Genomic DNA, 15,040 nt, shown 5'->3' on the forward strand with positions numbered 1-15,040 from the left:
ACGAGAACAACAGTGAGATACAGTCAGACTATTAGAGCAACGAGGACGTACATCCAAGCAGAAAATTAACAAGAGGAAACGTATTGACAAGCACAGATCAGCAGCCACAGCCTGACTCGAGAAAATATGGCTCCATTAAAAGTAAGGGAGGAAATGGAGGGGTGGGAGAGAGGCAGATGACTGGAGCTGCCAGGAGGGCTTGCTGGCTGGCTGGCTGGGTGGTTGGCAGCAGCGATTTATGGCAGCAGACACAGAGGAGTCTATTTCTGTCTGCCAGTGTCTTTGGAAACAACGAGAGGGGCGGCAAGTCAGTGAGATATTGTGTTTCATATTGGCAGTTGTTTTGCCTGGAAGGGAGACAGTGTGTGTTTATTTTTGCAAGGTGGCTCTCTGATATCTGCCTGATCTGGAAGGTGCATTAAAAGATGCTGTTTCACTATCGATGCCCTGCCGGGTTCTATATCGACTGCAAGGGGTGGCATCTTGAAATGTGCAGTCAGCGTTTCCATGCCCTTGGAGAAACACTGTCTGCGCCCCACTGCTTCTTCTCACTTTCTGTCTTAAAAAAACAAATAAATAAATAAACCTCCCTCCAGCCTGTCCACTTATCCAAACTTTTATATATATATATATATATATATATATATATATATATATATATATCTGCCTCACCCACACCCCATCAACTCCCCCCCACACACTCAGGGGTCTGGCTGTGGGCTACGTGCACTGAAGCAGCATCTCTGCAAAATGTTCTTCATCTATAATTCATGGTGCTGGGTGCTGGCCAGTGACTGTGCTGAACTAAGGTTGAGCAGAAAATTCAGTGCACCGCAGCATGCGGCAGGTGGAGGGGACAGGGAGATTTAATAAAATGTCTTGACGCGCATGCATGCTACTGTTGACTGAGGATAAAGGTAGCTGTAAAGCATTGCTGGCTATCAAATTTATATATTTAGAATATAAAAGGATTTTTCATGAGCTTTTTAATCGCCATTGTGATCGATTCCTAATAAATCAGGTCTAGTTTCACAAACTATTGTGTTACAATACTAATACAGTTAATGCTTAATCCATAGGAACAAATACTACTACTAGTAATATATGTCTAATACTTTATACTAAAAGAAATAAAAGACATCTGATGCATGCATTTGTTCATGTGGAACTTTTCTTTCTCTAAATGTGTATTTATAAAAGCTTGAAATCTGCACATATTTGATTTGGTATGGGTTTTACTCTGGATGACCTCCCTAACACAATCCTCCTAGTGATTTCCGTCTCCTCTTCGTGTTTATTTATACATTTAGAAAAATTTGAGAAGTTCCCACCATGCAGAAAACAAGGGAATAAACACACAAGAGAGGATACTATGTCAAACCCAAATTTGGGACGTCAGGCACAGAAAATGGCAGGGAGACATATCTAAGGGAGTTCAGCAGAACCCCAGTGCAAAAAGAGAGAGAGAGATGAGAAGGAACAATATGAGGAAATTTGATTTGCAGGAATTCACATTTGGATTACTCCTCATAGGCCAGAGAGAAAGGTTCAGGCTACAGGAGACTGGGCCAAGGTAAGCCCATATTTTGGTTTTCTGCCCTACACTGTTCCTTTCAGTGACTACATACTTTTATAAGTTGCAACCACAAAGTTGATACAAGTCTGCATAACAGGTCTTTAAAAATATGCACTTAAGAGGCTCAACTTACTTCCCCAATGGGGCCGAAGTTTCCACTCCTGCAGATGGAAAATATTTTGTCATGGGCACAAATGTTTGAAGGACCTATGCAACTTGATTTTAATGGTCAAGGAGAGAATAGTTTTAGAGCACTGTGCAAAAGTTGTGAGCCATCCCTAACTTCTCTATGTTTTGTGTAAAAACATGCAAACATAAATGGAAATTTGGAAACAACAATTCTAATAAGCTTGATAATTAATATGCATGTAAAAAGGTATGACCACCTTTATTCTTCAGCACAGCCAGAACTCCCTGTAATTGAGAAGCCTTTTTGGATTAGTTTTCCTCTTCTTTAAGTTCATTCAGATCTCTTCTTTGGATGTTGCCTGCCTTTTATTCTACTCTTTGTCAAGATGATCCCACACTGTTTCAATAATGTTGAGGCCTGGGCTCTGGGGAGGCCAATCTCTGACTGATAGTGTTTCATTGTGTGCGTTTTTTTGTTTGTTTGTTTTTGTGCTTATGCTTTCAGTGCACTGGCGGTATGTTTGAAATCACTGTCATACTAGAAATTAAAGTAGTGTCAATTGAGATGTTTTCTAGATGATATTGAATGGTTATACTTTTCTGGATTCGTAATTTCCCAGATCCCAAACACCAGTAGTTGAAATGCAGTCCTGAAACATGACACAGCCTCCACTGTGTTTTACAGATGACTGTAGACACTACAGTCATACCTCTCTCAATTAGAACCAAAGGTTTCAGTTTGGATTCATCACTCTATAAGACCTGTTGCCCTGTTTACCTTCATTAAAAATGTCTTCTTGACAGCTGCCCTTCCACTGATAAGGCTTCAATGAATAGTGAATGGATCAGCTGAAGGTCCAGATGAGGATTATGCTAAAAAAAAAAAAAAAGTGCTTTGAATGCTCAAATTCATAGAGAAGCATCATTTATGTACCAGTCCATTTTAACAAACAAAAACACATTCCTTTGAGAATAGTCAGCTACAAGGACTGGACTGAAAATGAGCTAAAACAAGGTAAAAGGAAGACTTTAGAGAAGATGCATGTGTGTAGTAAAGGAGGACATGCAGAGGGCTGGTGTGACTGAGGACGCAGGGAACAGGGTCAGATGGCGACAAGTGCGACCGTGGCTCAGGGGGTTGGGAAGCGTGTAACCGGAAGGTCGCCGGTTCGATCCTTGGGTCCTGGTTGTTGTGCCCTTGGGCAAGACACTTCACCTACCGCCTACTGGTGTTGGCCAGAGGGGCCGATGGCGCGATATGTCATTCTGTCAGTCTGCCCCAGGGCAGCTGTGGCTACAACCGTAGCTTGCTTCCACCAGTGTGTGAGTGCGAGAGTGAATGAATAGTGGCATTGTAAAGCGCTTTGGGTGCCTTGAAAAGCGCTATATAAATCCAGTCCATTATTATTATTATTAAGTGATCCGAAGTAGTGACCCATAAAGAGAACAGCTGGATGACCATGAAAAAGAAGAAGGGGATTTAAATATAAAACATTGTTGGGATTTTTAAAGCTGGTACTTCCACTCCAGCCCAGGAGGTGGCGGGAAAGCACCGAAATTCTGAATGTCAAACAACTGTAACAGCAGAAGAAGAAGGACGCACGAATACGACGTCAGATAGGTAAACAATAGCACGTCCCACGGCAGACTCAAGAGAGAGGTGTCATGAGATAAATTAGCTTTAAATTCACCTGAGTCGTGCTACCATATTTTGTAATAAGCCCTCGTAAATATTTGAACTGTTCGTGGCGCTCTAGCTATAGGTAGCAGGCTAGATATCGGAGCTAGCTGAAGGTACGGAGGCTGGTTCCACTGGAAACGAAGAATGTGCTTTTACAGACACTACCTGCTATAAAACGATTACAGTTAGTATCCACTGCTGCTAACAAACTGCAGATTTCATGGTTTAATCATTTGCATTTTAGACATGAACGGCCAAGCGGACGTCGAAGTCGACTACAAGCGGAAATACAAAAATCTCAAACGGAAATTAAAGTTTCTTGTCTATGTGAGTGTTTTCATTTTAAACCGTCCCGTTTCCTCTGCCGTGCTATAGTTGCGTGTCTGTCTTTGCGCTGATTTCGTTTCGCTGGTTTCCTTTTCCAGGAGCAGGAGTGTTTTCAGGAGGAGCTGAGGAGAGCACAGAGGAAACTTCTGAAAGTTTCCAGGGACAAGAGGTTTGAGAGGATTGTGTCTGCATATAGGTATGCTTTGTGCATCCTAATGGAAATGCAAAAAATTATTTTCTATACATGTTTTCCAGCTTTCTTCTGGACAGATTGCTGCAGTATGAGCGAGTAGATGAAGACTCATCAGGTAGACTAGGAACATAAAACCTTTATGAGTAAAAAAAAAAGAAAAAGCTGTTGCTTCTGAAGTCCTGTGGATCAATTTTGTCTTTGTTTTCATCATCAGATTCAGAAGCAACTGTTTCCTCGGAAAACAGTGAAGGGGAAGGACCCAGAGAGAGGGAAAGGGAACGAGAGGGAGCAAAGAAGTAAGGCTATTTAAGTAAATAGATTACCAGGTAGATCAACCAGAACCATTCACTTTTGAGTAGGTTCATATTTAACCTTTTATTTCCACCCTCCACAGACGTCTTGTGCAATGTGAAGTTACCTGTTTACTTTGCATTGCACAACACTGTGTGTTATAAGTATTCATAGTAGTTGCATGCTCCATGAATCACTCATTTTATAGTTTGAGCCCAATGAATTCTGGTGTTGTCATCTTGGAATAAGCCAGTGTATTCAGGGAAGAAAAAATTCAGTGATGGAAAAATCCTGGGCATTCAGTATATTCCGGTAGTTAGCTGATCTCATTTTCAGACAAATAACACTACCAAACCAACCCTAGACAATCTGAAGCAACTACAGATCATAACACTGACCAACAGGTTCCCATCTGACAAGTAGTTTTCTTAAGGCTATGTGTGGAAATACCCTGTCTTTCAGTATTAAACATAGCCATGTTGTATGATTTGATCTACAGTCATTCAATCAGCACCCCTTCTAGGTTTAATGATGTATTGAACAGTTCTTAACCCAATTTTTGTAGTTTCAGAGATCATCCAGAATGCATGCAGACCATTAATTTGTCCCTTTTGAAATGTAGCTCCATATATGAAGCGTGTGAATTACCACAGTAATTATTGGTGGAAGGCTCTTTCCTATTCGAGGTGTTAAATCCAGGTGGTGACTGGATTTGGCCAGTCATTTTATATTCAGGCATTAAATGATGTTAAGGTACAGGTTAGAGTAGTGATTTCCCTTTGTTTAGTGTGAGTCTCTAGCCAACACTAATAAATCATAAAGTGAGTATTTTTACTGTTTTATAGTGGCTGAATATTGTTTTTCTCCGTTTTCTTAACTGTGACTAGCTAGCACAAGACGGTGTTTTCACAATTCTGTATGAAAAAAAAAATTCAGCATAATCTTTCTGTCACCCTGTCTCTGAGGGAGAAGGTGGCTTGCCCTCCCACTTAGTGACAGGGTGAGAAGTTCAGTCATTTGGGACGTACTAGGAGTAGTAGCAGTGAAATGTTCCATGCATGTTCTACTGGGAGTAGGCCCCGGGGTAATCCCAGGACACGCTGTTCCACCGAGTGAGCTGGAGGAGGTGGCTGGGGAGAAGGAGGTTTGGCTTCTCTGCTGCCCCAACGTTCTGGCCCCGAATAATCAGCAGAAAATGGATGGATGGATATGCAATGAAGACAGAAGGTGGGGGGTAGGGGGCATTTTAAAGCTAGGTTTATTTGGGCTTACTTTACATGTCCAAGCCAAGTAAGCCTGTTAGGACAGTTGAGTGAAACATTTGTGCTTTCTAATTGTTAAACTAAACACATTCATATTTATTTTTATTTAATCCACAACCTTCTTTTCAGGCGAAAAAGTAGTCCCGGTGCGTGCCTCCCTTCATCATCATCTCCTCATCTCTCCCTGCTTTCCCGTCCTGGTGTGAACTCCCTGCAGTCATCCGGCTCTGGGGCCTACCTCAATGCTGTGAGTTTCTCTTTCCCCTCTTATCTTATTGCAACCAACAGCAATAACATTGCCGTCATATTCATCTTCTCATCAAAGAGCATAATCTGTTTTTTTAATTTTGCATTATTTTATTCACAAGTCTGTTCCTTGCTTTTTGTTTTTAGATTTATAATTGCTCCACTGTCTTTTTATTGTTCATTCTTCTGTGTATGTTTTGTTTGTTTTTCTGTGTGTCTGTCTTATAAACTGCCCTTTGACTGTGTGCATGCATGTTTGTGTGGTCATTTGACAATGATTTGGGGCCTGCGTGTGTGTTGGGCAGATGCCCTTCCCACCAGAGTATTTGGCTCCCCCAGCTGAACGAATGAAGAAAGAGAGAAAAACAAAGACGGCAAAAAACAAGAAAGAGACTACGGGGAAGGTGAGAGAGGAAGAGGGGAAACAAGATGTTCAGAGATAAAAATAATTATGATCAAACACTTCACGCTTTATTCTCACAAACTGTACACAAACCAGCTATTTATATTTGATGGCCCGGCAGGCTGTTTCCAGTATTTTCAGTTTAGATGCATATTTATAACAAAGTAAAAAGCATCTAAAATATATATATTCATAGTGTACAGTTTTTCATTTTTATTGCTCTAACATTTCAAGACCCTTTTGTTGAGCCCCAAAATGAAAAAATATATGAGTGCATATACAGTTGTGATAAAAAGAAAGTGCAGCCTCTGTCAATTGTAAGGTTTTACATATCAGGATATAATATTTAAAAAATGATCTGGTGTTAGGAGGTTTTAAATTGAGCTAAATACAACCTGAGATAAATAACACATGGCGTTATACACTGTGTCTTTATTATTTACCAAAAACATAAAATGCAGAAGCAGTTTGTGGAAAAACAAAGTGCACCCAATGACTCAGTAGCTTGTAGACCCACCTTTAGCACCAATAATTGGAAGTATTTTTTTCTGTCTGACTTTATCAGTCTTCTTCAGTTCATTGACGTTTGTTGGCATTCATTTATGCACAGCTCTCTTAAGGTCCCACCACAGCATTCCAGTCAGGTTGAGGTCTGGACTTTGAGCCATCACACCTTGATTCTTCACTTTTTCAGTAATTCTGTTTTAGAGTTGCTGCTGTGCTTGGGATCTTTGTCCTGTTGCAGAGTTAGCCAACAGATGATGTCACATTTGACTGTAGAATGCTTTGGTGTACAGAGGAGCTCATGCTCCACTCTATGACTGCAAGGTGCCTGAATCCAGTGGCTGCAAAGCAAGCCAAGTCATCATCCCTGCACCACTGCACCTGACACTTGTTATAAGGTGTTTGTGCTGACAGGCTGTGTTTGGTTGTTTTGTATTTTTTGCAGTTTCTTTGAGCATTGTGTGTTAAGACCCACTCCTGTGAGGATTGGCAGCTGTCTTGAATGTTTGCCCCTTGTCAATAATCCTTCTCACTGGAGAATGATGGGGCAGATTGTTTGGAAATGCCCTTGGGCAGCAACAGTTGCTTCTCTAAGATTGCTGATCATTACTGATGGCTTGTGTTAACACACATCTGAATGCTCCAGATCAGAAAACTGCCAAATCGTCTGCTTTCATAAAGGTGCTCACATTTGCTGATTATCAATTAACCAATTGCATTTGATTAGCAGCATCTGGCTGCTACCTACACTCCTAATGACACACTGTAATATGCAATTGTTACGGTTGTATTTACCTAATTTTAAGACCCACTAAGGACCAGGTGAATTTTTTTTTAAAAATTCTATCCGGATACATAAAAGCTTAGATTTTAAGTAGAGTGTACTGTCTTTTTACCATGACTGTTCATGCTTTGTCCTGATTTACTCCGGTCATCTGTGACATTACCATCAATCCCCACTCATCATTCTTTTACACTCCGTCCATCCCTCGCTTTGTCGTTCCAAACAACAACTTCTTCTTTCTGATCTTCTTAGGTCGTTACTTCAATGGCAGCTAATTACCCATCAGGCCCTGCAGCTCCCCCAACAGCCAGTGGCCACTTCAGCTGGGTTCCTAGACAAATGTTTAGCGGAGATGCAGCTGAGGAAGAGGGCGAGAGCGACGGAGACAGTGACAGAGGAGACGAAGACAGAGGAGAGGGAGACGAGGCTGAACTCGTCATTGACATCCCTAATGAGTGAGCCTGAGTGTGCGATTAGATTTATTTATAAGTGAGGGAAATGTATGTGGATGTAAGGTTGAAAAATAGAACAGGGTTGAATGTATTTCTGCATTGAACAAACAAGTCCTCACTTTTGAAAGGAGGGTCAAGCTCCCCCTTGTGGACTTAAGCTTAACTGCAGCAGCGCTGTCCAAACAATATCATCAGTAGTGCGTTTGTGTAAAATTATGTTGGGTTACTTTGACAAAAGTGCAGTCTGCAAAGCATTAAGAAAGATCTGGAATCACTGAGCTGGATGGATACTTTACTTTGTAAAGCGGTTTCAAACTACCTGCTGATTATTTTTGTCAAAACATCCACACAAACTGAATACAACTAGGTGTGTCCTTTGTTTTTTATTGCTTAACAGCTGTCTCTGACTTTGTATTGTAGAAGTGCTGCAGTCCTTTTAAAACTGTTCAACTGTGACATAAATGTGTGCAGCTTTAAGTTTTGTTTACTTGTTACAGTTTTGACATTTCTCATTTGTACACACAGTTTATTTAATCAAATCGGTCAAAAATTAAAGTGTTTCTCATGAATGGGTGTGTATAGTTTTTGTACCCATCCAACTGTGTGTCAGATTAAAAGAATTTCAGCAGACTAAAAGTTTTTATTTAAACTTCACTTGTGTGTGTGTGTGTGTGTTATTCACAGATTCCACCGATGCAGCTTTACTTAAACAGAAAGTGTTTATCAAAATGCATTTGTAACATATTTTTTAAAGTGAAAGTGTTAAATTGCTCTTATGTTGTGGTTTATTGCCCCACCCTGAACTCACACCCTGAAACTCTAATTCCACAGCTCCACACAGACACTGAAGTAGGCAGTCCTCTTTGTACTGTGTTGCATTTTGCTTTTTTAAATATTTACAACACTAAAATACTGCGTAAACTTCATGTCCATGTCACTTACTGTGTATGACTGTCTTTGCTTGCTTGACCTCTTTGCAAAGGAATCCTGATACCGTTGTTGACTGAAGCCCAAGGGTACATTTGGCTCATGTTGGCCATAACTTTTAAGCAATGTGAAGGGAGCGTGGCGCGACTCCAGCTCTTGATGACTAAAAGAGAGTGCAAGATATTTTTTTCCGTTGACTCTAGAGCCGTGGTATTACATGCAGATTTCTGTTTTTGCGACATAATGATTTTGCATAAAGGACTCAGTGCCAGCGTCATGCCTCAACAGGCATGGTCCTGATATTTAGGAGGGCAAATGTGCAAGCCATGAAAGGGAGTGTGTTCAGATTTCAAGAATCGCTGCACTCTGGGAGAGACAATGACCCGTGAAACTGTCGCTATCCGGATTTAGCTCTAATAAGGAGTTCATGAACAGACCCTGCTATATTTAGAGTTCACTTTCTCTCATTTATCTGGACTTTTAGGTGTGAAATTCTTCTTGATTTGGAAGCAAAGCAAATATTTGATCTGATAGAGCGTCAGCACTTTAAGGTAAGCGCTTTACCTAACAACAAGAGTTTGTCAATCAAATAACCTTGCACAGAGACCATTGTTTAGGCATGCAGACATACAGGTAATTGACAGCTCTGAATAGGTGTGGGCTTTGCTTGTGTACTTAACAGAAATGGGAGTTAAAGGTGTAACCATAGAGAGTATGAGAGGGAGGGGTGAAGTGGAGGTACAGGCAGAGGGAGAGTCACAGAGGGTGGAACTGACAGAGGGGGGCGAGGCTCTCAGGAAAAGGGAAATGAAGGAGTAAGCAAGATTGTGCCTGCAAACAGACTCACTCTCACAGAGTGCAGCTAACATTTCCAGCGGACAGACATGGTTGCAGAGAAACTGGAGGAGGAAACAAGGAGCGAGTGAGGAAAACAACAAGCCATCAGCAGCCAACCTTGGCCACATTATCTTTCTCATCTATATACGGAAATCACTGGGTAATTTATAAGCCTCTCACTCTGTGTGTGTGTGTGTGTGTGTGTGTGTGTGAGTGAGAGGAGGGGGGGGGGGATCTGCTAAGCTCACCACCATCATGCTGTGTCCTGCTGCTGTCAGTGCAGCTGCTGCGGCTGTCTGCCTGCTGGCAGTGCTGGGCCTAGGCCTGTCTCTCCCAGCTGAGGACAACTCAGAGGCAGACTTCACCCTCTGCAGCAACTGCTTCTACAGACAGACGCCTCCTCAGGGATCCTCTGCAGGGCCGCTGCTGCGCCCACGCTGCCACAGGCTGCCGGGAGGGCAGACGTTTGCCACTCTGTCCAGACCGACCTGTGACACAGCTGTCTACTCTGCCTTCCATCTCCGCCAGGGATGGACTGAGAGGGAGGGAGAGGAGGGGAGAGAACCTGAGGTAAGAGTACATCTATCACATTTCTTAAAGTAGAAGTGCTTAGTTTTAAAATATTAAGTTATAAGTAAAGAAATGTGGTGGAAAGTAACTAAGTACATTGTGAGTGGTAACCACTCAATTTTCTAATAAAGAAAATGAAGTAAAAAAACGCAGAAAATGGAGCCCTACAAAAGATTGGTAGCGTGTCCAAGGTGTGCCCTACCACCTGCCCTGTGACAGCTGGGATACGCTCTAGCCCAACCGTGACCCTGAATTGGATAAGCAGAAGAAAACGCAGGGCTGGATTTGATGGCCACCCCTTAAGAGGGGCCTGTAATAACTATTAACTCTTTGCAGTTGAAGTTTAGACAAATTTCATCTCTAAAAAACTTTAAGGTGTTTACATCTGAATACTAGCTCAGTACTGAAATAGATACCGTTAATTAATATTTCACAGAAAAGATAAATAAATTTGTCAAACAGGACGTTACTTCTCTACTCCTACAGAGAAATGTCAAATCATCATCGGTATAGAAAACATGATTCATAGGAACATTTATGTACAGAATGCATTCTTACATATTACATATGTCTTACATATTGTTATTTAATAGTCAAACTAAATGAATGTTTTTATATCTAAATTTGAGCTAACACACTGGAATTAATCAAACATAACATTCGACCACTAAAATACATTTTTCCCTTCAGGAAGGCAAGTAAATAACTGCAATTTGGCATCAAAAATAATAACACGTTTCTATCTTTTTTCTGCTTTTTTGCAAAACAGTAAATTAGAGAATTTATGAATAACAACAATAATGATTTTTTAGCATTTAGGAAACATAAGAAATTATTTTCGTAATTACAATGCTGTTAATTTAGGGCAGCTGTGGCATAAACATTATATTGGTTGGTGATCTAATAACTTTGTTAAGCACTCTACTTGGAATACTTTATCCCAGACAATGGAAATAATCTGGGATAATAATAAATAAGAAATAGTAGTATACGAATAAGGATTACAGGTGTCTGGGGATAGCTAAAGATTTTTAATGCAGAGCCTTTGAATAATACAAGTGTATTCAATATAAAATAAAACACCTATTTTTCAAACATTCAGCTCTCAGGCCAAACAAAAAGTTTTTTTTAATTAGGAAAGGAGTCTGATTATTTTTTCCACATTAAAAATCATTTGAAAATGGAGCTTAAAGAAAATGCAAACAATATAAATTTAAAAGATGGATTGGATCTTTATCACACTCATAATTATCAACATTGAACAGCTGGGCACACAGAAACAGGAATCAGAGATGTTTCTGTTATTGTTGTGTCCTTATATGGGAACATTTAAAAATCAGAGTGCATAGATTGAAGAGTTTGATGGACTCTTTCTTAAACTGCTGGTTTTGGTTCTTTTTCTGCCAGACAGAGCAGGAAGAAGACATTAAAGTGGCAGCACCAGCTCTTCTCAGAGGAGGTGTGGATCCATCTCATTCTGTCTCGCCCACAGACTCCCCTTTTCACCACTGGGATTCAACAGTCACAACACTGGTCCAGTCAAGCGTGTCTCCCCAGTGCAGCACTGTAGGGGGTGATCTCTACATCCTTACTGGAGCGGGAGGACTCGGGGCTGCTGAGGATGGAGACGAGGAGTGTCAGACGAAGCCGCTGTGGTCTGCGGCGTGCTGTGCTGTCCCGCAGGGGAAGGGTGGCTTCAGCGTTGGGTTAATCAGAGAGACGCAGGAAGGGGTGAGGCAAGTGAACGTGAAGGAGCTGGAAGACATGCTAGGATTGGCAGAAATGTTCTCTGAAGGCTGTGGAGGAGGAGATGGGAAAAGTGTTGAAGTCGGAGTTGGTCTCCACAGTGAGGGACTTCCTGGAAATACAGATGTGCAGACAGAGATTCTGGAAAGCCGAGAGGAGTCGATAACTAAAGAACAGGCAGCTAATTCTCAGTCAGGGAAAGCTGATGGTGCTGACGCCATGCAGGAGACTTCAGCAGATGCAGCAACTTCTGAGAGCAGCAGTAATGAACAGGGTGATGTGACACGTTCAGGAGCTGTCAGGTCAGACTCCGACTCCTCAGCTGAACATGAAACTGCTGAAGAGACGGACACAAACTCCACCAGCACTCTGGTCTCCATCCTCTCCACCACCTTCTCCATCTTCAAATTTCCTCTGCGTCCTGTATTCTCTACAATCACACAACTACCTGGACAGGTAGCTCTAATAGCTCTCTAATAGCGCTAATATGTGAACATCCAAAAATATACTACACAAAATATAAATATAAACATAATTTAAACTGAGTTGCCCCTCTCACCATACTAACAGTTATTTTCTCTGTAAAGGATGTGCAGATATTAAGAGGTTCAGACTCAAAGATGTTTTCTGGGAGTATATCATACACTTCCATAGAGTCGAGTCTATATTAAGGGAAAGGTGCAATACTGGGTCCACTTTCCCATAAAGCATTACTGAGACTTCATGGATTACCTCGCCACACCCTAGTTTGTAAAAACATCATTGTTAACATCTTCATGATTTTGGCAGACCTCTCAGATCCACATTCCAGACACGTGTGTAACACATGTGTGACAATTGTTTTCACAGACTGGCTAATGCTCCCCGAGACTCTCTAATTTCAATCCTTGAGAATTAAAAGATATTATGACTTTATATTCATTAAACAGTATAATGACCCGTGGTTCTGATTAATGTTTTCAATAGGAAAATAAAACCATTACAAATCATTAGAAATAGACAATTTTTGTTTCTACATTTGAGCCTCGGGTTAATAAAACTGTCTCAAGAGTTTGTGTTATGTATTAACCTGTTATGTATTAACATATTCAGGTCCAGAGTTAAATAATAAATCATCTCATTCCAGTCTGCTCCGCCCGTAGACTGGAATGAGGTGCGGTGTACAGGTGGAGTTAATTCTAGGTGTAGTACATTGCCTCAAGGCTTTCTGTCTTTTTGTTGTTTATACTTCCTGCAGTCACACTGTGAAGTCGACTCACTATTCTTATCTGCGTTCAGGTCACCTATGTTCTCCAGGAAGACCTTGGAGTTCTCTCTACCCTGCCTGGAGAGACCTTCACCCTGTTCCATCTACTGACCTCTGACCTCCTCTCCTGGATGGGCACAGCAGGAGAAATGCTGCTAGGTATTGGGGAGACCTGCTTCTGTAGTGTTTATTACTGCACCTCCTCTATGATGGGGGAACTGCTGAGCAGCTGCCACACTGGGGTCACTGGTCTGGGCACCCTAGCTGGAGACACGGTGGGGGTATTTGGTGATGCTTTGGATAATGCTTGGTCAGTGACCAAGTTCTTTGGAGGGCGGCTGTGGGAGCACAGTGAGGGTTATGTGGGAACAGTGATGTCAGAGATGGGAGGTCAAGCACAAGCTGTAGGAGGAGGTTTTGGGAGACTGGTATGGAGAAGTGGGAAGGGAGTGATCAATGTGTTCAGGCTGGGTGGAGGGGTTATATTTGGAATGGTTGATGTAGTCTTTGGGGGTGTAAGAGAGACCTTTGGGCAGGAGTCGAATGAAGAATGAAAGAAAAAAATAAGACTCAAGATGACACCTTTAATAAACTTTTTTCCCTGAAGTTTCAGTTTTGGTTTGTAAATTTCTTCCAGATATGAACGTGTGAAAAACTAATTAAAGATGATGTAATTTGATATGCCTTAGTCGTTACAGATGGTTTGCTGGATTTATTTTGTAAAATAGTGATGGAGTAAATTTCACTGCATTTCTTACACTGTAGATCTTACAATTCACTGTGGAAAACTGGCTGCCAAATAGTCTGCTGTACCTGAGAGCTTAACCAACTGTGATTTGAATAACACTGTGCACACTCTGCTGTTGGATGTAATTACTCAAGACAACTTGTGTGATAACTGTCACATCTGTAAATCTGAATAAAAGAGTATGCTGGGTTACCAACATGACATGCACCATTTCCTTGAATTTCCTTAATTGAATATTCTTGTTTCCTTCTTCCAGTAGTACAATTTGACACATATATGTAAATTTACCCAGTTACCCAGTCATATTATACTTCTACTGCAAACTGTATTTTTAGACAGTAAAAAATGACAGAATTTTACAGATTAAACCATGATGATGTTGGTAATACATTTTAACCAGTTCAGTAAACTGCTGCTTTATTATACTATTATACTATATTTATTATACTGCGTTATTTATACTAAATGACAATGAAAGCAAAACTAATATATAACCTAACCTGCAAGACTCTACCACAGATAAATTTTTATTATCGAGGGCACATGAGATATAAAACATTTGTTATGCCTATTTGCATGCAAATATATTGTTTTGGTGCAATATACATATCAACAGACATTGTAGTGATTGAGTATAACAGTCCAAATAGCAACATCTGGAGGAAGGAGAGCGAAACAATAGAGTACCAGGGGCTAAAGGTGGAAGGTAAAGTGGCGAGAGTGTAAGAGTCATTATGTGTGTCAATGTATTTAAATTTGAATATACGTGTGTGTGTAATTAAATTCAGTCAACTGATTGAAATTTCTATTTTTTTTTAAATAAATACTTGCTTATTATCATTTTCTTACAATTACCTGATTTGATGTAATAGTTATGTACTACAACTAGTACTAATAATAATAATCACTATCATCGTCATCATACTTTAACTTTTTATTAAACTGCTTTTAAATTGCTTTTATTAGCAGTTTTAACAGCTTTAATACGACTTTTTAAATGCAGGTCCTTTAATTTTTAATTTAATAGCTTTACACAGTGGCGTTGCTAATCTAATCTAATCACCGATCGCTGATTAAAATACCTTCAGTGGTAGTTGTTGCTGATCTGTTCTCGTCAA

At 40.7% G+C, this 15,040-nt stretch overlaps 3 protein-coding genes across 7 annotated transcripts in view; 2 read left to right on the forward strand and 1 right to left on the reverse strand.

The window, feature by feature from the left end:
* LOC146508507 (zinc-binding protein A33) overlaps window positions 1-591 on the reverse strand; it is a 3,691-nt gene extending 3,100 nt beyond the window's left edge. Inside the window, exon 1 of one of the 2 annotated variants that reach the window (XM_085177357.1) lies at window positions 52-591. The gene's annotated coding sequence lies outside the window, so the exon portion shown is untranslated. The remainder of the gene's footprint in view (window positions 1-51) is intronic. The other variant, XM_085177356.1, reaches the window with a different exon arrangement.
* A 2,644-nt stretch (window positions 592-3,235) lies between these two features.
* Window positions 3,236-8,502, forward strand: ino80e (INO80 complex subunit E). 4 transcript variants are annotated; one of them, XM_085177696.1, is made up of 8 exons: window positions 3,236-3,326; window positions 3,631-3,713; window positions 3,812-3,882; window positions 3,969-4,021; window positions 4,121-4,202; window positions 5,589-5,706; window positions 6,011-6,109; window positions 7,649-8,502. In XM_085177696.1, the coding sequence occupies exons 2-8, from the start codon at window positions 3,633-3,635 to the stop codon at window positions 7,853-7,855; spliced, it is 711 nt and encodes a 236-aa protein (XP_085033822.1). In that variant the 5' UTR covers window positions 3,236-3,326; window positions 3,631-3,632; the 3' UTR covers window positions 7,856-8,502. The 4 variants fall into 4 exon arrangements, with proteins under 4 accessions (XP_085033822.1, XP_085033821.1, XP_085033823.1 ...); XM_085177695.1 differs by lacking the exon at window positions 3,236-3,326 and adding an exon at window positions 3,333-3,499; XM_085177697.1 differs by lacking the exons at window positions 3,236-3,326; window positions 6,011-6,109 and having other exon boundaries at window positions 3,333-3,713.
* Window positions 8,503-8,594: 92 nt separating this feature from the next.
* Window positions 8,595-14,123, forward strand: LOC146508509 (uncharacterized). The gene is made up of 3 exons (XM_085177680.1): window positions 8,595-10,182; window positions 11,590-12,384; window positions 13,207-14,123. The coding sequence occupies exons 1-3, from the start codon at window positions 9,868-9,870 to the stop codon at window positions 13,726-13,728; spliced, it is 1,632 nt and encodes a 543-aa protein (XP_085033806.1). The 5' UTR covers window positions 8,595-9,867; the 3' UTR covers window positions 13,729-14,123.
* Window positions 14,124-15,040: the final 917 nt, after the last annotated feature.

The sequence above is a fragment of the Neolamprologus multifasciatus genome, chromosome 11, assembly GCF_963576455.1.
Source record: "Neolamprologus multifasciatus chromosome 11, fNeoMul1.2, whole genome shotgun sequence".
NCBI lineage: Eukaryota > Metazoa > Chordata > Actinopteri > Cichliformes > Cichlidae > Neolamprologus > Neolamprologus multifasciatus.

Bases quoted from the DNA above. Each gene is read 5' to 3' on its own strand.
- ino80e (XM_085177696.1), top strand. From the start codon at position 3,633: ATGAACGGCCAAGCGGACGTCGAAGTCGACTACAAGCGGAAATACAAA. The intron at 4,022-4,120 runs GTAGACTAGGAA...TTTCATCATCAG, and splicing joins AGTAGATGAAGACTCATCAG to ATTCAGAAGCAACTGTTTCC. The intron at 6,110-7,648 runs GTGAGAGAGGAA...TGATCTTCTTAG, and splicing joins AGAAAGAGACTACGGGGAAG to GTCGTTACTTCAATGGCAGC.
- LOC146508509 (XM_085177680.1), top strand. From the start codon at position 9,868: ATGCTGTGTCCTGCTGCTGTCAGTGCAGCTGCTGCGGCTGTCTGCCTG. The intron at 10,183-11,589 runs GTAAGAGTACAT...TTTTTCTGCCAG, and splicing joins AGGAGGGGAGAGAACCTGAG to ACAGAGCAGGAAGAAGACAT. The intron at 12,385-13,206 runs GTAGCTCTAATA...ATCTGCGTTCAG, and splicing joins TCACACAACTACCTGGACAG to GTCACCTATGTTCTCCAGGA.